General features: G+C 42.4%; 1 protein-coding gene across 2 annotated transcripts in view; it reads left to right on the top strand.

Annotated features, from left to right (window-relative positions):
* NME7 (NME/NM23 family member 7) overlaps positions 1-22,399 on the top strand; it is a 125,361-nt gene that overhangs the window by 79,342 nt on the left and 23,620 nt on the right. For both annotated transcript variants that reach the window (XM_072137737.1, XM_072137736.1), the window contains 3 exons: positions 7,693-7,757; positions 9,346-9,414; positions 10,626-10,727. In XM_072137737.1, coding sequence (XP_071993838.1) covers positions 7,693-7,757; positions 9,346-9,414; positions 10,626-10,727 — 236 coding nt within the window. The remainder of the gene's footprint in view (positions 1-7,692; positions 7,758-9,345; positions 9,415-10,625; positions 10,728-22,399) is intronic.

The raw sequence follows: 22,399 nt of genomic DNA, 5'->3' as shown, positions 1-22,399 counted from the left end.
TTTGCCGAACGAGGATCATATAGTTCGTCCTCGGTTTGCAAGGTGTTAATTGGGTTTAGTTCTGGACTTTGAGTGGCTCACTGCAAAGCCTTAATCATTCACTTTTCAGCCCTTCTGTTGTAACTTTGCTGCTGTGCCTGGGGATCATTCCGCAACCCAGTTAAAGGGGTTCTCTGCAATTATTTTTTAAAGACTTTTGGTCTAAGGGAGGGATGAACATAACAAATGGCTGGAGATCTGGCACATTGCGCCGCTTCCTGTCACCGCCGACCTCTGTTGGTATACAGATTTGTGTTAGAGGCTCTGCCGCAGTGCAGGATCTAAGGCACTTATGTACACAAACAGATTTTTCACACATTTTCTGGGAGTTGTTATTGTGACTTGATAACCTTCTCTATATTTCTATAGGCTCATGCACACAGCTGTGAGTTCCTCAGCCCCATGTTTGAGCCTGATTCCCCTGATTAAAAACGTCCTATTCATGGCCATGTCTGCAGTGTTGCCCTCCCATAGATGTCTATGGGAATGTGAAAAATACTGATGCAAGTGTCATCCACGTGCCATCCGTATTTGTGGATTAGTTGCTAGGTAGAGCACAATCATATTAATAGACTACTTCCAATTTTCTACTTAAAACTCAGCTTTTTGCTCTTTAAAGGAAATCTACCACCAGGATGAAGGATTGTAAACCAAACACTTATATGCTGGTATGTGCCATCTCTGGCAGGATCCTCTCTTCTTTTAGCTTTTTATACCCTACTCAGGCTCATTTGCATAATTGTAAATCCCTTTTTTGTAAAAAAAGAGTGCTAAATAAAGAGCAGATACTGCCAGAGGGGCCACACATCAACATGTAAGTGTTCTTGGTTTACAATCCCTGTTCCTTGTGGTAAATTTCCTTTAATTCATACAAAAGTTCTGCCTTGCATGTCGTGCTTTAAATGTCCATTCCGATTATATGCTGATCGTAGGGCTTCCTACTGCTGAGACCACCAGGGATCAGCTATAATTTGGAGCACACCTGCAGCAGTGGCGTAACAACAGCCGTAGCGGCTGCTACATGGCCGATGCTACACACAGGGCCCGGGATGGACGGGCATTTGTGCCATTCTCCTGGGCCCCTCTCTCCCTGCTAAGCACACAGCAGTAACAGGTGCCCCTTTACGCGCAATGTAATAGGGCCCCGCCTGCTGTGGTGAACGTGTCCACTCTCCTACCCAACGCACAGCCGCTCATTCTCCCAACCGCTAGCACTTGCCCCCTATGGCTCTGTCCTTCCTGAATGCACAGCTGCCAGCACAAAGTACTCACAAGCCCCCACCCGAAAGCATAGCCGGCCAAACTCTCGCAACCGCCGCCTGGTCAACAAGCTCCCTTGTATGTATGTATGTATGTATGTATGTTAAGATGCTGTATATACTGTTTGTATATGCTGTATGGATACACAGTGTGTGTAGTTGCTGTATATACTGCAAGTATGTGTATACATGATGTATGTATATGCAGTATGTGTGTATATGTTGTGTTTATACTGCATGTATGTGTATATACAGCGAGTATATACTGTATGTTTTAGAATATGATCTATATATACTATATGTATATAAATAATGTGTATGTACCATATATTATGTGTGGAAATTTGATGTTCAAATACTGTATGTGTTTTGTATATACTGTATGCTTTAGTCTATAAATATATATAGTGCATACATTTGTGCGTATATGTATATAAGTTTGTATGAGTATGTGTATGTGTAGGACTTTATGTGTGTAAATATAATATAAATGTGTGTGATTTGATAAATGTGTCTGTACAAATATGTATATATATTTTTTTAAGGGGAAGGGGGGCCCCCCATGAAGAAATCTGCTATGGGGCCCAAGCTCTCCTAGTTCTGCCCCTGCTGACCTGCAGTTCTCCTGCAAGTGATAATGGAGCATTATACATAAACCTTTTAAAATAAGGTTGCTTTCACTGAAAGGTACAGATATAATGGTTCACCAAAGGGATAAGAAACCTTATATACAGGCAGTCCCCGGGTTACATACAAGATAGGGTCTGTGGGTTTGTTCTTAAGTTGAGTTTGTATGTAAGTCGGAACCGTATACTTTATTATTGTAACCGCAGTCAAAAAATTTTTGGTCTCTGTGACAATTGGATTTTAAAAATGTTGGATAGTCATAAGAACCAGGATTACCAATAAATGTTAGATACAGGCATCATTGATAACTGTTAAAGCTGTTTATTGTAGCCTAGGACTAAAGTACAGTAAATTACCAAAATCCAGAGGTCCGTTTGTAACTAGGGGTTGTATGTAAGTCGAGTGTTCTTAAGTAGGGGCCGCCTGTATTATGTTGTTTAAAACTGACCCACCAGTAATAACTAATAAAAGATATTTAGTTTTTCTCTGTTGTGCTTTCACATTTGCTACCGAAACTGCAGGAAGAAGGAAAAAATTCAGTATTGACAACACAACTGGAATTAGGATTCTGTTTAGTATTATTATTAATTGCTTTCTGTGGGCGGCTGTATTAACCTTGAACTATTACTACTTTCTTATGTGTGCCGCTGCATGATCCCTTCCTAAATGATAGCCATCCTATGGCGATAAAATAAACGTAGCTATTATCACATGATAATAATCATTTGTGCAACCTCTTTATTGGCGGTTTGCCTCTTTTTTAGTGCCCATATATATTAAATTAATAATTAATGTTTGCTAAACCCGATGGGGCACATTTACTTTTACACATTTACCCAGTCCTGTCGCGATCCTGTGCGTTGTCCAACGATCATGGACTCCGGCGAGATTCACTAAGATCGTGCGTCCGGTATCCTGCATGTGTCGCTTCCCCGATCAGGTCTGTAGGAGTTCACCTTCTTGTTCCCGGTGCATGTAAGTGCATTGTCTTGTGATACAATTTAAATGTTAAATCCCGCGCTCAGTCCGGCACCCCGATTTCAGATGCGCCAAAATCCGATCGCGTGCGACACAATCCCCTTCTAAATCCCTGCCCCAGCAGCGTGATCCCTGAAAAGTTGGAAAACCCGACTGAAATGCGGCCGCGGGACCCTTAGTAAATAAGCCCCATTGAGTTACGATGGGACTCTTGTACATATTAAATGGTTCTATGACTGCAATTAATCTAGAGATTGTCAGGATTCCAAATTTACCTTTTTGGAATAGGGCATTTTTGTTTGTTTGTTTTTTTAAATTAATTTTAAACATAGACCCATTTGGGAATAAGATGTGGCATCGAAAAATAGTAGCACAGCAAGGGAACCCATTTCTGGGAAGATAGATAGAAATGGGTAGGACTGTTATAAAACCTAGAAGTTAAGTATACTTCAAGTTTAGGCCATAAGTGTAAAATTACAGAAAACCCTTTTCAGACCTTCCCCCGAATTTAAGGGCACCCGACTTACAGACAACCCCTAGTTACAGGCGTCCCCTAGTTACAGGCAGTCCTATCTGACCACTGTGACCTCTGGTGAAGCTCTCTGGATGCTTTCCTTTAGTCCTAGGATGCAATGATCAGCTGTAAGGTGTCTGTAATGAAGTTTTATTGAGAATCCAATTGTCACTGGGCTGAGAAAATTGTTTTCTTCTGGAATTCAGTTCCGATTGAGTAGAAACCTAAAGAACCTATCTTGTACATTACCTGGGGACTGACTGTACTAGTAAAATTTGGCCACATAGGCCTTTTGCCTGCCTCGTTTAGAAGATGTAGTGGCCCTTTCTTGTGTCTTGTACTTGAAATTCTGAAATAGAGTAGATTACTTACATTATAGTAACATAGGCTTAGTCAGAAAGGACAGGGCAGTTCTTTTCACTTTTGCATATGAACTTCCTGATCCTAATGATGTATATGAATAACGCCACTGTCTGTCCCCAGTGTGACCTTGTTAATGTATAACTATGTAGCCCTCAGAAAGTATCGTAGATGATTTCCTATGAGAGGTAGTGGAAATTTACTTCCACCACATATGTGAGCAAAGACTCATTGATCAGTCTATATTGATTGAGAGGTAGCAGATCCTAACACCGATAGTGTTATCTGCGGCTTGAGTAGTGTTACATCGGCCACTCAAAAATGTAACCTTGTGTACCCCGAGTAATAATGTGACAAACTAATACCTGCACACAGCGTGTGTTGTTATATGTTGGAGTGCTGTTTGCACCTCTTGTATAATTATAAATATCTAATGAAAGACTGCACTAGATACAACAGCCTTGTGTATGAGACCTTATGAAGTGAGCAGGGTTGTGTACGAGCTGTAAAAAAAATACAGCTAGCACACGTCCATAGATTGCGTTTGTGTGGATGCAACCTCAGACTGTTTAAAGGAAATCTACTATCATCACTCACTTATTGTGGACTGTGTGTACCTCAGTTCCAGCATTGTCCTTATCTTATTCTTTTATGGGGCTTTTCCATAGAAAAAAAAATTTTTTAAATATGTTAATGAGGCCTAAGTGCATCAGGGGGTTTCACCAGAGCCCTTCTGGGCTTTAGCTGTATGCGGAGGTCACACACACTGGACTACTGATGTATAGAAAGATTAGATATGATTTAAGTGAAATCTAAATTCTATGTCCAGTGCAAATGCTAGAGGGTGGCAGCGCATGGAGGTGCAGAGTTCTCTCCATGTAATTACTGATGTCCTCAGCGTTGCCCAAACCCTCCCAGCGGAGGGGATTCTCCTGGGGTTTGTATTACAGCTGTGCCTTCTGACAAAAAGCTCTTGCAACTTAAGTCGTGGTGACGCACTTTTGGTGTGCCAATCAACTTCCAGGAGGTTCACCCTAGTTAGCATATCCCTATGTAGCAGGACAGTTACAAGTATTTATTATAGCCTCAGTGAGGCTTACTTCGTCAGCAGGCACAGCATTAATATCCGGAGTTGGTTTTAACAATGTGGTTTCCGTTTTTTCTGTTACGAGGGATGATTCTTGGTCTGACTCCCCTGCTTTGTTGCAGAACTATATATTTAAACATAGATTAAGTGAATTACTGGGTACCAGCTCCAGAGAGGCCTATAGTTGCATAGCTACTCACTTCCAGTTCTTACCATAACAGACCCCCTGGAACCTTTGAAGATCCCAAACCCGGTAATTCTACCTGGGGTAGTGAGTTACAAAAATGTATGTTTGTATATTGTCAAAGGTTAATTTAATTTTATGGAAAATGTTCTAGGGAACACATTACAGGGAGTGTAAGATCCACAGTTGTAGATTCCCCTCTAATTTATAAGAAATCTACCTACACTATTTGTAATGCATGCAATCAGTAACCAGCACACAGTGTCTTGCATTTAAACAATGCAAGAACCATATACTGGTTACCGATCGCATTCATTTTCATTGAAACACATGTGATTGGGCTGAGGTCCGCCCCCAGGCGCTTTCCTTGCCTTTGGCTTGTTATCTTTGCGTCCCATTTTTCACCCATATGTGAAGACTGTGCATCTGATGGCCTGGCTATTGAAGGGTTAATTTAAAAAACAAACAAACAAGTAAATTAAAAAGTCTTCTACAGTAATATCTAAAGAGAAATGGAAATACGGTCACTTTTAAAATCATAAAATCTACTTTCATGTGTCCTCACCCTAATAGTTGTCAGATATTTTTTTTTTTCCAAAAGGCATTGGAATTCTCTCAGGTGGTGCCATCGGGGTGAAGGGAAAACAATGAATCACTCTTACCAGTAATGTTGTTTCCTCCCACCCTGGTGTACTTCTTGTACCACTGAGGTAGGAGAGACAGAGCGGTATTTATACTCAAGTTTCCTGTGATTGATGTTAGAAGGAAGGAGGCCATGGATAACAAATATAGGAAGATTACCACAGTCATGGTGACTGCTTGATTTCAATGTAGGTTTCTTTCAAACATGGCATTTTCAGATTTGTACATATGCCCTTCCTATGTTTTAAAGGAACGTTGGATGTACCCTTCAAACCAATAAGCCAACATTTTGGATCCATAGTAGGGGAAAGTACTATTCCCATGACAAGTTCCATACCAACAAGGTCTATCTTATTAGTGTCCCTGACAAGATTTTTCTATAAATTTGCTGGATTATCATTTATTATTGTATTCTCCTTGCCTGTTTTCTAACCACATTTTTGTCCCATTTGGCCCCAAGAATCTATCTAACCGTACATACCCATTGTTTATTTGAAACAATGAAAGGAATAAACTGTCTTTGTTGTTTTTTGTGTTTGTTGCTCTAAGCGTTCAAAATCTACGGTAATAAGATGAAAGCTACACGGTCATTGGTTACTGTGTGCAACAAAAAACGCTTTATTTTTGGACATTAATGTGCACAGAACATATTCCTTCTTTTAGAAAATGTAGGATTCTCAGATATGATGAACCTGGAAGTTGCTGCTCCCAATTATACTGCAGGACATGATTTTGAGATAATTTTTATTCTAGAGATCATATTAAAAATGGAAGTATGACGTCAGTTCTCTGGAGAATGATTCATGCCTAAGGTTTTCCATAACCAATCCACTTAACACTATAGAAGATATAGAAGTGTGTGAAGTGGTTATGATATCAGACTGAGACGCATCCTTGTTCCATTTTTAGTATGCTATCTTTTACCTTTCTATCTGTAAAAGGCCGCTGTGTTAAAAATAACCTTGTTTTCTGCTATATTAAAGCATATACACAAGTCCCATGGTATTTGATTTAGGATTCAATTCTAAAGCTTCACCGGAGGCAACCCCAACCCCATTCATTGTAAAATTCCAGAATTCATCAATAAAACAATTAATACTTTGGATGGATGGAAAATCCTAAAAAAAAACCTCAGTCAGCCTTTGTTCACATGTGGCGTCTGCATTCCATTTTGAAACACAATACAAAAACTGAGGAGAGATTACGACATTAGCATTAGCGTTTACAAAATGGTTTATGTTAACTTTTGCAAATGTCACCTCCACATCTGTTACCACACTCCATGCGTGAACGCAGCCTCCATGCTGTTTCATGCCACTTCCAAATAAACATATTTATTATCTAGGGGGCATGTCACAAATATATCCAAATGACACCCACTAATGTCTGCTTAAAGGGAGTCTGCCAGTTGCAAAAATCCTGCAAAAATGATGCAGTGTAGAGAGCTTTAGTTGGAGAAGATATCCAGATATACCATCCAACAAAGAAACACATAGGTAACTGTTTTCTAATAGATCTACAAATTATCCAAGTGCTACTGTGGCCGAACCCAAAATAGAATTATTATTATTGGCTTGTAAGGTCTTTGGAACAGTTAGTTTACATTTCCTAGTAAACATGTTCGGTTCCAGGTCTCAGTAGGCCCCTGGAGGATAGAGCCTTAGTGGACCCCTTTGCAGTGAACTCACTGCAGCATTCAAAATTCAGAAACTAACAGTCTCCTGTTCCCTAAAATATTCCCTAGTTTATCATACCATACACCCCCCTCATGGTTATTTTATACAAGCCCCCCTCATGGTTATTTTATGTACAGCCCCCACAAGGTTATTGTATATAAAGTCCCCATTATCCCCTATGGATACATTATATACAGCCTTATGTGGGCCCCCCCAGCAGCCCATGGCCCCGGCACTTGCCCAGGTATGTCCAGTGCTGACGCCGGACTTGCTAGTAAACCTTCGAACCTGTACTATGTGTTTATGTATTTTCTTTTTCTTTACAGGTCTAACAGGAAAGATTATAAACCACATACTGGATGCAGGCTTTGAAATATCTGCTTTGCAAATGGTAAGATTGTGTGTAGATAATTCAATTCTCCAGTGCCCTTAGGAAGACCTGAATGGTGGTTGGTTAGACACCATCACCCTGAAATAAATACTGATTTGTTGCTTTGGTGGTAATAGAACAAGCAGGCAGGTGCCCTGGAGGAGCTTTGTTAGAGACGCCTAATAGACGGTTCTGTTTCTTACAAGCCAAGTGTGGACTTGAGGCCATCAGGTATTTCATTGCAGTCTTGTTCTGTACTGAATCGTGATGTTTTCTTATCCCACTGGCTCTTCGTCTCTGTTTTTGATGGCAATGAGCAATCATATGGCTGACATGTTCTCCCTGTTCTTGTAATGATCCAATTTATTCTTAGAGATTCATTACAGTAATGCAGAGATAAGGATATGTTCTACTGTGATCCTTGAAAAAAATAGTGACTGCATAGAATATGTATTGCCTGGGTTCTGCATATTAGTATCATTACAGGATATATTCCTTAATCACCATGCCTAAATATAGCATTCTGTACAAAAGATCCAATCATATATCCATTATCCTGAAACAGAGACTTTGACACGTTAACTAGTGATGTGTTTGATGTGATACTAACCAATGAGGAAATCTGCCAAGAGATGTATCCCAAGAATTATACAAAAAGCCTATTTGTCTAGGTTCACATCACACTCAGGGCTTGGGTTGTTCTGCTTCTGTATAGCAGTATAGAAGTTTTGTGAAATAATTATCCGCATGGCCAATATCTTTACCGTTCGCCTTTATTTTATTTTTTTTATCAGTAATTTTTAAATCTTGTTTTATCCTGTGTTGTGGCCAGTATTTTGAGTCCCATAGCATGTCGTAGCCAGTATTTTTGAGTCATGACCCATCTTGTGACCAGTATATTTAAATCCTGCCTCAGTTTTTTAAGTTGTGCCAGTATTTCAAGTTGTGCCCCCCAGTAGTGACCAGTTTTTTTTGTCCCGTCCCCTGTAGTGACCAGTATTTTAACTCCCACCCAGTGTCTTCACCAGTATTCTTAGGTTCAGCTCCTGTTGTGGCTGGAATTTTTAAACTGCAGATGTCGCCAACCAATGGCGAAGAAGGCTCCTCACAGAACTTCTAATACAGATGTATAGAATAATGTGAAATACATGTTTAAATCTAACCTGCACTAGTGGGAGACAAAGATGACATTTTCTGATTATAAAGTCCGTTCTAGTATAGGCACTGAGATATCACTCTGTATTCTGACTGGCTTTAGTAGTTGAAAATGTGTGTATGTCGTGACTTTGGATGGGACACATCTATAAATTTGTCTAAAAAAGAAATAGTTCCATAGCAACCAGTCATATTTCTTCATTTTGACCAGCTGCTTTTGAAATATGAAAGCTACATTTTAAATGGTTGCTATTGGCAATGTCAATTTTGATTTACTGCTGTTGTATGATATAAATATTGTTTGTGTCGTTGCTTCCCTTAACATCGATTTGTTGCCTATTCTGCTCAGTGTCGTTGTACAAGCCCTGGGTCTTCAATGCTCCACGTAATTGAATAGTGTACACTTAACATGTAATCTGATTTTGGATTATCTTGTTCTTTGCTTGTGTTTCAGTTCACCATGGAAAAAGCCAATGCTGAAGAATTCTATGAAGTTTACAAAGGGGTTGTAGCAGAGTACACAGTAAGTATAATACATACATATACACACTATCATTTGTAGATGTTATGGGAGAAGGCAAGATGGTAAATTTTACAGGTATACAGGATCACCCTACACACAGGGTAAGTGTGAATATGACAATGAAAACACATAGATCTTAAAAGTTGCATGCAGTTATTAATAAATGTTTGCAAGTATCTTTTCCTTGTCCATAGAGCAGCACATTTCCTGAAGCAGAAGCATAACAAGGAGAAACTGGGCTCTTAAGTAGACTTCTGCATGGGGCTCCTGTCCCCTTAAACATAAAAAAATTCATATTTATACACACACATATATACACTCACAAACATTTATACATATCACATGACGACTCAGCTTGTTGTACCGTGAAAGGTGTGTATCAGACTATGTAGTGCTGCACATTGTCCATTTTTTGCATTGTGTCTGGTCGGGTGGCCAGGCCCCCTGACACTCCAGGCCCTGCACTAGCTGCTATGGCTGCAACCCCGGTAGTTATGCCACTGCCTCATAGTTTACATAATAGAAAACTTTATTTAAAAGGTTAACTATATTCCACTACTAGGAATTAGTTTATGGCATGTACCATTAAGTGTATTAGTCAGTTAAATTATTTTATTTCCTATTATTTAACTACACTTCTAACACAATGTAACCCTTATAAAGAACATCTACCACTTACTTTAAGCTTGATGTTAAAGCAAGTATATAACAGCAAATGATTTTATCAGGAGGGGGCATTCATCGTGCTTACATTATAAGAAGCTGAAGATATGACTTTATTTCAGCATTAATCCATATATTATATTGTTTTGTTTCATTTCATTGAAATGTCTTTTTTTTTCTGTAGTCCCAAAATCAGTCTGTTATGTTGCATTACACAGTAAGAATGAGACAATGGAATATGTTTGGCGAGAGCAGGTTACAATAGCACTAAATGTCATAAAGAGATGATAGATCCTTTCCTATAATACCAGACATTTCCAGGTTTTTTGTTTCATCCTATTGTACAGATCCTACCAGGTGTATCAAATAACAGCAAGTGCTGGGAACCTTACAAATACTTCTTTATTCACTATACAACTGCTTTTGATTTTCATCTTGTCACTTGCTTTAGTTGTCCTGTTTTATATTATACAACAACTTCTAACAGGTTAGTAAGAAACATCTAAATAAATCTAAATAAAAATGTTTAAAATCTTAATATATTTTAGGAAATGGTGGTTGAACTATGTTCTGGTCCTTGTATAGCAATGGAAATACAGGCAACTGATGCCCCGAAATCATTTAGAGAGTTTAGTGGACCAGCCGATCCTGTAAGTAAATGCTATATGGATAATGTACATATATAGAGAGAGATCTATATGTTGGTGTTACTATATGCAGTACCCACAAAAAGTTTGTGATATTTGGTGTGTGGGTGAAATTGTAGCAGGAACCTAGAGCGCACTCTGACCTTTTACATGTAAACTTAAAGTGACCTCCTCTAAATGTTGCACAGGACCAGCTATTCAATGTTTCATTACTTTTTGCAAAAATTGCTGTTCTTTAACAAGTAGCTTAACAGCAAAATTCATAACAGATGTTTGATTCATGAGTCGCCTAATAAATGTCTTGGTTCAATTTGAATTGGTATTTAAAAAGTCCTCCTTATCAGGCTCCTCATCACTGTTACAGGTTTCCACTTAAATGTCCTACTTTCATGCTATAAAATTTCACCCAATATCCCTAACTTTCTGTGAGAAGTGTACATCAGCAGATGTTATATTGTCTCTTTTATGTGCTCACCCTAATATCATTGTTTCAAGGAACTAAGGTTTGCTTTGACTATAGAATGAAATATCTTTTAGACACCTGTCCGAAATCACATTGAAATTTTGCCTTCTAGAGTTGGTCTTTGTATTTGTACAAACATACAATAGTATGTATAGGTACTTTGTGATTAAAAAAAATATGTATAGTATGGGACTGGAAATCTAACAGCTTTAAATATCATTAATAAATTGGAAATGATGCCAAGTAGTGGTGACAGGTGCTACAGCTAATGGCTTTCTATATATATATAAGCTATTGGTCTAGTTAACAGAAATAGGACAAATAGATCAGTGCAAATGGATCAGATCTTTTGGCAGTGTATACTGTTACTATACAGACCTAAGTAGCATGTGTAAATGCTAGCATTCTGTAAATGAGTTGATGAAGTGCATGGCAGGTAAAATGCAATATAGTGTCACCTCTAAATATAGAAATAAAATAAACTGGAGTACTGTATTGTGAACTGTACTGCTCTTTAAGAAATAAAAGCCTCCTAAAGCGAACAGTGGGCTTCCAAATTGGACAAGATTGCCCGACCATCTTATATATGTCAGAGGGTGCTCCGACTATTCCAAAGCAGCTGATGTTACATGAAAAAAGAGAGCGGTGTTTTGGATTTGAACATGTCGATCATTTTGTTCCAGGGGAGAATAGCCCCCTGTAGAAGTGTCTGGCCTCTATATACACCAGGAAAGCTCCCAGGGTACAACATGTCCATAGATATGTTATCTGCATGAAAAGCAGAAAATTTTGAAATTTGAAAATGAGGATTTAAAAAAAAATGTTTTTTTGCCAAATGTTGTTTTTTTTTCATAGCTAAACACAAAATATATCATCCACTATATGTATGTGACAGCCGAGCCTCTGCACGAACAGCCGGGATTTTGATAGTCGTGATACTGGCTGATTAACCCTTTAGGTGCTGTGGTCAAACATGAGTATAGGGATGCCGGTCTTCTCCACGGAAGCCCCAGGGTCCAATGAAGGACCTCAGAGCTGCCTTACTTGACTGCCTGGTGGTTCTGACCCAGCAGTGCAGTTATTAGCCTATGCATTTGCATAGGCCGACTGTTATAATGCTATACATCAGTATGGCAGTGTATTAATTTGAACAAATGATCATCTGATCACTTGTTCAAGTCCCATAGGGGGACAAAAAAAAGTGTAAAAAAAAAACTGTTTAAGAAAAATAAGAGTCCCCAAAACACCCCATATAGTGCAAAAGTCCCAAACACAATCAAAAGTGAAAATCACCACACAAATAACACATATTGGGTATCACCCTGTCCATAATAACACATGCAATTAAATAAAATTATTACTGAACCCATATGGTAAACGCCTTAAAAAAAGAAATAAAAAACACAGCAAAAATTACACCATTAAAAGTGATCAAAAACCCCTGCACCAATTAAACGTACAAATCGTCAAAAAATAAGCCCTAAAACAGCTCAATCAACAAAATAATAAAAACGTTATGCCGCTTTGTACACGGCAATGCAAAATCAAGGGATTTTTCTCTCCAAATGAGTTTTTATTCTATAGAACAATTCAAACAGAACAGAGCTATATAAATGGGATATCACTGTAACTGTACTGACCTATAGAACATAATTAACATATTAGCTGCATTGTGCAACCCTACAGCAGTTTGTGACCTTGTTTGCGGTATTACTTCATTTTAGAAAAACTGGGTAACAAACTATGCACCCTTTTCTACTATAACCCCTTCTTAAAAACCCCTTCTTTTTTTGTAAAAAGATGTAAATACTTTCTATAAAACATCTGTGATGGTAAAAAGCTCAATATAACCCTTGATAAATTCTCTGAGTGGTATAGTTTCCAAAATAGGATCATTTATAGAGGGGTTCACTGTTCTGGTACCTCAAAACTTTGAAAAAGTTCTTTTGAAAAGTTCTAATTTTCAATGTGGCATCCGATTGACACACTAAATGGCACCTGAAAACAATATCATAAAGATCTTCTCTCTAAAAGCTCGAAGCCTCCTCCCGTTTTGCGCTCTGCTGTGGTGTCTGAGATGTGTTCTCTAAGTTTTGTGACTAATAATTTTATTGCCAAAATGTAAAAATCCCAAATAGAACCGCCACCTAACGTCCTAGTAAAATAAAATACCATATCAAAAATGATGTCAGCATAAAGCAGACATATGGTTAATGTTAGTTAGCAACTAACTGTATGATGAGCATAACATTTAGAAATAAAAAAATGTGCAAATTTTTCAACATTTTTACCAAATTTCAATTTTTTAAAATAAATAAGTACAAACTAGTGTGTGCCCTCTCTGTCAGGATCTGCTCTTATTTTAGCTTCTTATGACCTGTTTTTTATAATAGAATTCCCTTTAAAATTATGCAAATGAGCATGAGGTGTTAATGAAGCCTGTACCCCCTGAGGCTAATTTGCATAACCTTTAAAGCCTTTTAAGGGCATAAGAAGCTAAAAAAATTTATGCTGCCAGAGGCGGCACACACCACTTTGTCAGTGTGCTTGATTTACAATGCTTGATCCCAGTGGTAGATGTCATTTAATAATTCACTCCTCCTGTGTGACGTCACCTCCCTTTCCCAGTGTCGGGATCGAGGTGAAGAGGAGTATAGGTGACTATCTGTAGTGGTAGATTTCCTTTAATTATGATGTAGAAATGTAAATTGAGATTTATTAGCATCATAAGTTGTATCAAAATTCTGCTTTTGTAAAAGAAGTTCACATTAAGTTATTATTGCAGTCTAAATGACTTTGGAGTATAAAAACCACTTGCTGTCTGTTGTCATATCGGCCATAAGCCATCAAAGGCTCCCAGGCCCATTCTCATTGATTGTTTATTATAAGGAATCCGTCACAGGTTTCTTTTTTATTTAATTAAATATTTTTACAAATGTTTTTTTTTATTTCAAACAAGAGCCAAAATACACACTAACATACCAAACCCCTGACCTCCCCCCCCGTCCCTATATGAGCACATATGTCCATGACCTCAGATATCAGCCTACTAACACATTAGTATGTTACAATCCCAGTAAAAGGATCCATTAATCCCCTTCCTTACGCTACTTCACCCTGTTCACTCTCTTCCCTTGAGCCAGTTACAGAGGATGAAGTGTTCAGGCTCCTCTCCTCTGCTCGCCCCACTACCTGTATCACTGACCCCATCCCCTCACATCTCGTACAGTCTCTCTTTCCAGTGGTCACTTCTCACCTCACTAAAATTTTCAACCTCTCTTCTGGTGTCTATCCCTCTTCCTTCAAGCATGCTGTTGTCACCCCATTACTAAAGAAAGCTTCCCTGGACCCATCTAGTGCTGCTAACTACAGACCAGTTTCTAATCTCCCTTTCAGCTCTAAACTCCTGAAATGCCTGGTCTATTCTAGACTAACCCAATGGGGCACATTTACTAAGGGTCCGCATGGCGCATTTTCGTCGGGTTTCCCGACTTTTTCCGTTTTGCGCCACATTTAAGTGGGGTTTTTGGCACACACGATCGGGTTTTGGCGCAATTGCGCAGACTTTCAGGCGACACAAATCGGGGAGGGCGTGGCCGACGGACAACCCAACTGATTCGGACTAAGCGCAGGATTTACAAATCAAATTGTGTCGCAAGACAATGCACTCACACAGACCGGGAAGAAGAAGGTGAACTCCGCCGGACCTCAGCGGGGAAGTGACACATGCAGGAAAATGGACGCACGATCTTGAAGAATTATGCCGGACTTCATCCTTGTCGGAGAACGCACCTCGGGGATCGCGACAGAACCGGGTAGGTAAATCTGCCCCATTATCTCTCAGCTACCCCCCTCCTTGACCCTCTACAATATGGTTTCCACTCTATTCACTCTGAAACTGCTCTTACTAAAGTCTCCAATGATCTCCTCAACACTAAATCCAAAGGTGACTATTTTCTCCTTTCTTTTGGATCTTTCGGCAACATTTGATACTGCGGACGTCCAGCTCCTTCTCATGATGCTTCATTGGCCTGAAGGACACACTCTCTTGGTTTTCTTCCTATCTATCTGACCACACCTTTAGTGTCTCCTTCCCTGGATCTCTCTTCTCCTTTTCCTCTCACGGGGATCCTCAAGGCTCAGTCCTAGGTTCTCATCTCTTTTCCCTCTATACTGCCCCCAGTGGACAAACCATCAGCAGATTTGGTCTTCAGTATCATCTATTTGCTGATGATACCCAGCAATATAAGTCTGCATATAATATCACTCCCGCCTTACTTCGGAACACCAGTGACTGTCAATACCTAAAATAGCCAGGTATAGCATGCTTTCCCGGGGGCCGACCCGGACTTCCGGTCCACAGTGATGCGCGTATCATGCGCATTCTGCATCTTCCAGAACTCTGGCTCTGCCCCCAGATGCGGGCGCTCTGACTGCGGCAATGCGCACACATACACACCTGACTGCTTCTCTTGAATTAGGTAAGTTCGGCTATGATAGGCTCTTTTGAGTCACCTGTACACCGCGAAGGATGTATATACTGCATACTAGCCACACAACAGCACACCCCCTTGAGGAAGCGACGGTCAAATGTACGTCGGGGTCCTATGGTGGTGGTCTGAGGCTAATTACTTTTTTCCAAGTATTTGTTCACTATGCAGCACCCGGGTGGGTAAAGTTATCACTTAAATTTATTGTATAAACTGTTGGATATGCTTACTTGAATACGTATAATGGATGTATATGAATTGTGATTGACTGGCCACCACCACACTTTTTGATTCTGTGGATTTTACTGTATGTTTTAGTGGTTTTTGATTGTCATATTGTGCATAAATAAAGATTGGAACTATTTTTTATAATAGTGGAGTTATAGTTTATGTTTGACAACCCTCTGATCCTACATACTTGCATTGGAACTCGTATTGTGGTGCTTATTAAGATTATTTATGGTTGACGTGGGTATTTGTATTGGTATTCATCACCAGTGACTGTCTCTCTGCTGTCTCTAATATCATGTCTTCTCTGTTCCTGAAGCTTAATCTTTCCAAAACTGAACTTCTTGTCTTTTTACTGTCTACTAACCGACCTAATCCTGCTCTCTTTTTCTGTCTCTAATGTCACCATGAGGCTACATTCACACGGCCGTATGGGGGACGTATATATGGGAGATATATATATACGCCGTATATACGTATTCCATAGACAGCAATGGGCGCACGGGAGACATGTCCTATTTTTCTCCCTAATACGGCGCCGTGCGCCATACATCGCTATGGGGAGGGGCCGCGGGTGAGCATCCCTCCTCCTCTCCCAGGCACCGACGCGTGCCCACCTTGCTACGGTATGGCGGGCACATTGTCGTGTGAATGTAGCCTAACCCTGAGGTACCTCTCCTTTGCACAGTCTATTCAACTTGTTGCTCGCTCTCACCGGATTCACCTAAAACATTTCTAGAGTCTGTCCGCTTTTTAACATAAATTGCCTATGTGCCTTTTTTGCCTTAATAATATTTCCTGAATGTTCACCAATTGGTGCTGCTGATCCTCAGGGCCGGATTATAGGCGGGGCTCCCGGGGCTCTAGCCCCGGGGCCCCCACCATCTTGCCCCCCCTAGGGGCCCCCACCAGCTCGCACCTCCCGTGCCCCCCCTCATGAGCGGGATGCCGCCCTCCGCCTCCGGGCATAGGTGAGCTCCTCCCCGGCGATCAAGCCCCTACATAAACTGCCCGCCCACTCATCCTGCTGCGTGGGGAGCCGCCCCCCGCCACTGGTGACAAGCAACCCCGCTCAATCCCAGGTTAACATCGCCTCCGGCTCCCCGCTCCGTTCGCTCACCACTCCCCGCTCCACTCGCTCACCACCCCCCGCTCCCCGCTCCGCTCGCTCACCACCCCCCGCTCCCCGCTCCACTCGCTCACCACCCCCCGCTCCCCGCTCCGCTCGCTCACCACCCCCCGCTCCCCGCTCGCTCACCACCCCCCGCTCCCCGCTCGCTCACCACCCCCCGCTCCCCGCGCTCACCACCCCCCACTCCCCGCTCCGCTCGCTCACCACCCCCCGCTCCGCTCGCTCACCACCCCCCGCTCCGCTCGCTCACCACCCCCCGCTCCGCTCGCTCACCACCCCCGCTCCGCTCGCTCACCTCACCACCCCCCGCTCCCCGCTCCGCTCGCTCACCACCCCCCGCTCCGCTCGCTCAACACCCCCCGCTCCCCGCTCCGCTTGCTCACCACCCCCCGCTCCCCGCTCCTCTCGCTCACCGCCCCCCGCTCCCCGCTCCTCTCGCTCTCCGCTCCCCGCTCCTCTCGCTCACCACCCCCGCTCCCTGCTCCTCTCGCTCACCACCCCCCGCTCCCCGCTCCACTCGCTCACCACCCCCCGCTCCCCGCTCCGCTCGCTCACCACCCCCCGCTCCGCTCGCTCACCACCCCCCGCTCCGCTCGCTCACCACCCCCCGCTCCGCTCGCTCACCACCCCCGCTCCGCTCGCTCACCTCACCACCCCCCGCTCCCCGCTCCGCTCGCTCACCACCCCCCGCTCCGCTCGCTCAACACCCCCCGCTCCCCGCTCCGCTTGCTCACCACCCCCCGCTCCCCGCTCCTCTCGCTCACCGCCCCCCGCTCCCCGCTCCTCTCGCTCTCCGCTCCCCGCTCCTCTCGCTCACCACCCCCGCTCCCTGCTCCTCTCGCTCACCACCCCCCGCTCCCCGAACAAACAGGCACCCGGTCAACCCTAACAGGTAAGTATATACATATGTGTTTTTCTGTGTGTGTATATACAGTGTATATGTGTATATACAGTGTATATACAGTTTATTTATGCATCTACTGTGTATATACTGTGTATAGATATGTGTGTACATTTATATATATATATGTGAATGATGTGGTTTTTGTATATACTGTGTATATGGAATGTATGTATATACTCTCTCTCTTATATATATATATATATATATATATATATATATATATATTTTGTGCTGTCGCCGCTGTGTTACTGGAGATGAGGCGGGTGTATGTAGCAGTGTTACTGGGGGCCAGGCGGCTGTATGTAGCGGTGTTACTGGGGGCCAGGCGGCTGTATGTAGCGGTGTTACTGGGGGCCAGGCGGCTGTATGTAGCGGTGTTACTGGGGGCCAGGCGGCTGTATGTAGCGGTGTTACTGGGGGCCAGGCGGCTGTATGTAGCGGTGTTACTGGGGGCCAGGCGGCTGTATGTAGCGGTGTTACTGGGGGCCAGGCGGCTGTATGTAGCGGTGTTACTGGGGGCCAGGCGGCTGTATGTAGCGGTGTTACTGGGGGCCAGGCGGCTGTATGTAGCGGTGTTACTGGGGGCCAGGCGGCTGTATGTAGCGGTGTTACTGGGGGCCAGGCGGCTGTATGTAGCGGTGTTACTGGGGATGAGGCGGCTGTATGTAGCGGTGTTACTGGGGGCCAGGCGGCTGTATGTAGCGGTGTTACTAGGGGCCAGGCGGCTGTATGTAGCGGTGTTACTGGGGGCCAGGCGGCTGTATGTAGCGGTGTTACTGGGGATGAGGCGGCTGTATGTAGCTGTGTTATTGGGGATGAGGCGGCTTTATGTAGTTTAGTTACTCGGGGGCGAGGCGGCTGTATGTAGCTGTGTTACTGGGGGGGAGGCGGCTGTATGTAGCTGTGTTACTGGGGGGGAGGCGGCTGTATGTAGCTGTGTTACTGGGGATGATGCGGCTGTATGTAGCTTTGTTACTGGGGTGAGGCGGCTGTATGTAGCTGTGTTACTGGGGGCGAGGCGGCTGTATGTAGCTGTGTTACTGGGGATGAAGCGGCTGTATGTAGCTGTGTTACTGGGGGTGAGTAGGCTGTGTGTAGCTGTGTTACTGGGGTGAGGCGGCTGTATGTAGCTGTGTTACTGGGGATGAGGCGGCTGTATGTAGCGGTGTTACTGCTGGGATAGTGGAAAGGAAGCAGGAGGACATGTGTACGCTCCACTTATTGGGGGCCTCCACCAGATTTTGCGCCCAAGGGCCCCCACCAACCTTAATCCGGCCCTGCTGATCCTGATGCTTCTTTTAGTGCTGTGTGCAGACTCTCTGTGGGATATTTGTTTACATGTCTCTGAACTGATAAATAGGAGCGACCAAACAGGAGATTATGACAACCCCTCCTCTCCCTGTGTATGTCAGTGAGAAGGATAGAGATAAACACTGGAGGCTGTCATTAGGATGGACTGAAGGAGTAAGAAACAGGAAGTTGTGTATATGTGCATAAAGCAGCAAGGGTAGAAGAGTGAAAGGTTGAAGAACTCCCAGGAGGCAAAGACACAGGTACATATACATGCAGAGACATGTCTACTGGAAGAGATTTATTGAAAAATGGGCAACTCCTTCAAGTCCAAACACTACACGGATTCCTCCAGTCTGAGCCACAAAGCTTTTCATAATGCTGCACCCTATCTATCCTCTATTATCTCGGTCTATTGCCAATCCCGTGCTCTTCCATACACCATTGACCTTAGAATATTCTCTTCCTTAATTTGAACCTCCCACTCGTGTCTCTAGGACTTTTCTCAAGCTGCACCAATTCTCTGGAATACCCAGTCTAATACTCAGACTAATACCTAACCCTAAAGCTTCAAATGTGCTCTAAAAACCCATTTATTTAGCCAGGCCTATCACACTCACTAACTGCATCATCTTTATCTCTCTATCTATTAACCAATTCTGGGTCCACTATCTGTCTGTTATCCGGAAAATGCCAGGTACCAAGCTCCAGGCTTCTATGCAGTCCCATTGACTTTGGACTTGTAAATGGCGACTGATGACTGGTTCAAGCAGAAGCATTTTTATTTATTAAATTATTTTTATTCCATTCGCTTATAATAAAAATGGTTGGACCATTTTACATGCTCTTGTGTCACCCCCTTCTTCCTCATAGATTGTAAGCTCTTGCGAGTAGGGCCCTCCCTCTGTAATGTCTTATTTTATTTGTATATGTTCCCCAGAATCTGTAAAGCGCTTCGAGATTTGATGGCGCTATATAAACAAAGATTATATTTATTGTTTCCATTGGCAGAAATACATACAGCAATAGATCCACTACTGAGGCATAAAACAAAGATAGCTTGGTACAATAACATGCTTTAACCCCTTACCAATGTGATGTAATACTAAGTCACATGCCGGGTGCGGGAGCATGGAGAGGGCTCATGGGCTGAACCCTCTCTATAGCCGGTAAGTCTTTGCTGCACATTGCAGCAAAGGCTTACCAGTAACACACGCGATTGGTGCCAGCACCGATAGCGGGTGTTTTCCCGCCGATCGCCGCCACCGGCTTTAAACTAAGGCTTAATATCTTATTTACACTGAGCTGACACTGCAGATGACTAGTTGGGGGAGGGGAGCAGCATGAAGTGCAGAGAGAGACATAGAAAGTTCTGCAGAATCACAGACTGGGATGGAGGTACTGATATGGGTCAGGGGAGTTTTGTACCTCATTATTCTGTGCAGGAGACATTTGTATCCACTGTCATGAACACATCCAGCTCTGCTACATACACAGAGAGCTCTATCACATGAACTCCTCCCCTGTGAGCAGGGAGCAGCAGCCCCTCCCCTCTCATGAAACCATCCAGTTTGTAGAGTTTGTTTATTCTACAGACTACAGGGCTTATCATGCAAGAGGAGGGAGCTACTGCAGAGCTCAGATAAACTGAGGGGGATAGCAAGGAAACTGCTGCATATAAGTAACAAAGATACTAGCCAAAGTTGTTTTACATCCCAAGAGCTATTAATATGTGGAAAAAATTTTTTACAGTTACTCTTTAAGTACTATCTTTTATATTTTTATTACAGTGTACAGTGCATAAACTAAAATATAGTAATTGTCGTTTCTGCTGTTGAATGACTATATTCCATATAACCTATCTGTTATTCTTTTATATGCCCTTGTTGTATACATACAGTAAAAGAAAATAAAATCTTGCAAAAGTATTACAATGGTTAAACGCTCATATAAAGTAGTCAGTGTGCAGGTGAAGGTTCCAGTATTTTCAATTCCCTGCGGCTACCCTTGAGCATTGTCATGCAACAATTTGCAGTTTGCTGAGAACACAATCTGGTAGATCAGGTTTCTATGAGGCAGGTCCTTATGTTTTTTCTTTCATTGGAGCATTAATTAGCATGAAGAGGTGCTGGGGCTTGTACTACTACAGGATCTGTCTGTACACACCTTTGTTTAAGACTTGCAGCATTTAGGTTACAAATGGAAACCTACTATCAGAATCTCCAGAATCGCACCCCTAACACTTGAATGTTCATCCAAGGTCCTGTGCTCTGTTTTTAATATCTGGGAATGCCCAGCAATTTGTAGAAAAAAAGCTTTTAGAAAATATGTAAGTGAGCCCAGGGGGCTCTGTGGGTGTCAGCAGAGGCTCTCCGTGCTCTGCTGTCTTTTAATTTGTTCACAAATTCAGTGCGATACTGAAGTATTTTCCTTGAACAGAATGAAGATACTATCGCGCAAGTGCTGGATTAGCATAGAAGGTGACTACACCGGTTTTCTGCCTTCAGGAGGAACGGGACGCGGCAGCCAGCCTCATACTGGAGAAGTGAAGAAATTAAAATTTGCCATAGCCTGGAAGGGCTCGGTTGACGCCCCCAGAGCCCCTCAGGCTCATTTACATACTTTCTAAAACACGTTTTTTCTACAAATTGCTGCCATTCCTGTATTTAAAAGACACAGCACAGGACTGCACTGGATGTTTTAGTTTTAAGAAGTGCCAAGTGTAAACCTATATGCCAAAGTTTTCCTTGTTCCTTATTGACATCTGTATGTGGTGTATCTGCACTACCAAGTAATTTATGTGACTTAGAGAACCTCTCGGATGAGTTGTGTTTCACTATTTAAGAAGTAAAAGTGAAGTAAATCCTTCCAGAACTCTTAGGAGAAACAGCAAGAGTCGTGTTCAGGCATAAAGATTGACAACTCAATATGTGTTAATTGTCAAACACTATGAGGGAGTTACCGTATATTCCGGCGTATAAGACGACCCCCCTACTTTCCTGTTAAAATATAGAGTTTAAGATATATTCAGCGTATAAGACTACCCCTTTTCCAACGCATACAAAACACCGGTAAAAATTAAAAAAAAAAACTATTTGAATTTAACATGGTCCTTTTTTTAATTTAAATTCTTATGACATGCAGGTATATTGCAGGAAAACTGTCGCT

This window comes from Engystomops pustulosus, chromosome 2, assembly GCF_040894005.1.
Source record: "Engystomops pustulosus chromosome 2, aEngPut4.maternal, whole genome shotgun sequence".
Lineage (NCBI taxonomy): Eukaryota > Metazoa > Chordata > Amphibia > Anura > Leptodactylidae > Engystomops > Engystomops pustulosus.
The sequence above is the reverse complement of the archived record's forward strand: the minus strand, read 5'-3'. Positions and strand labels throughout refer to the sequence as shown.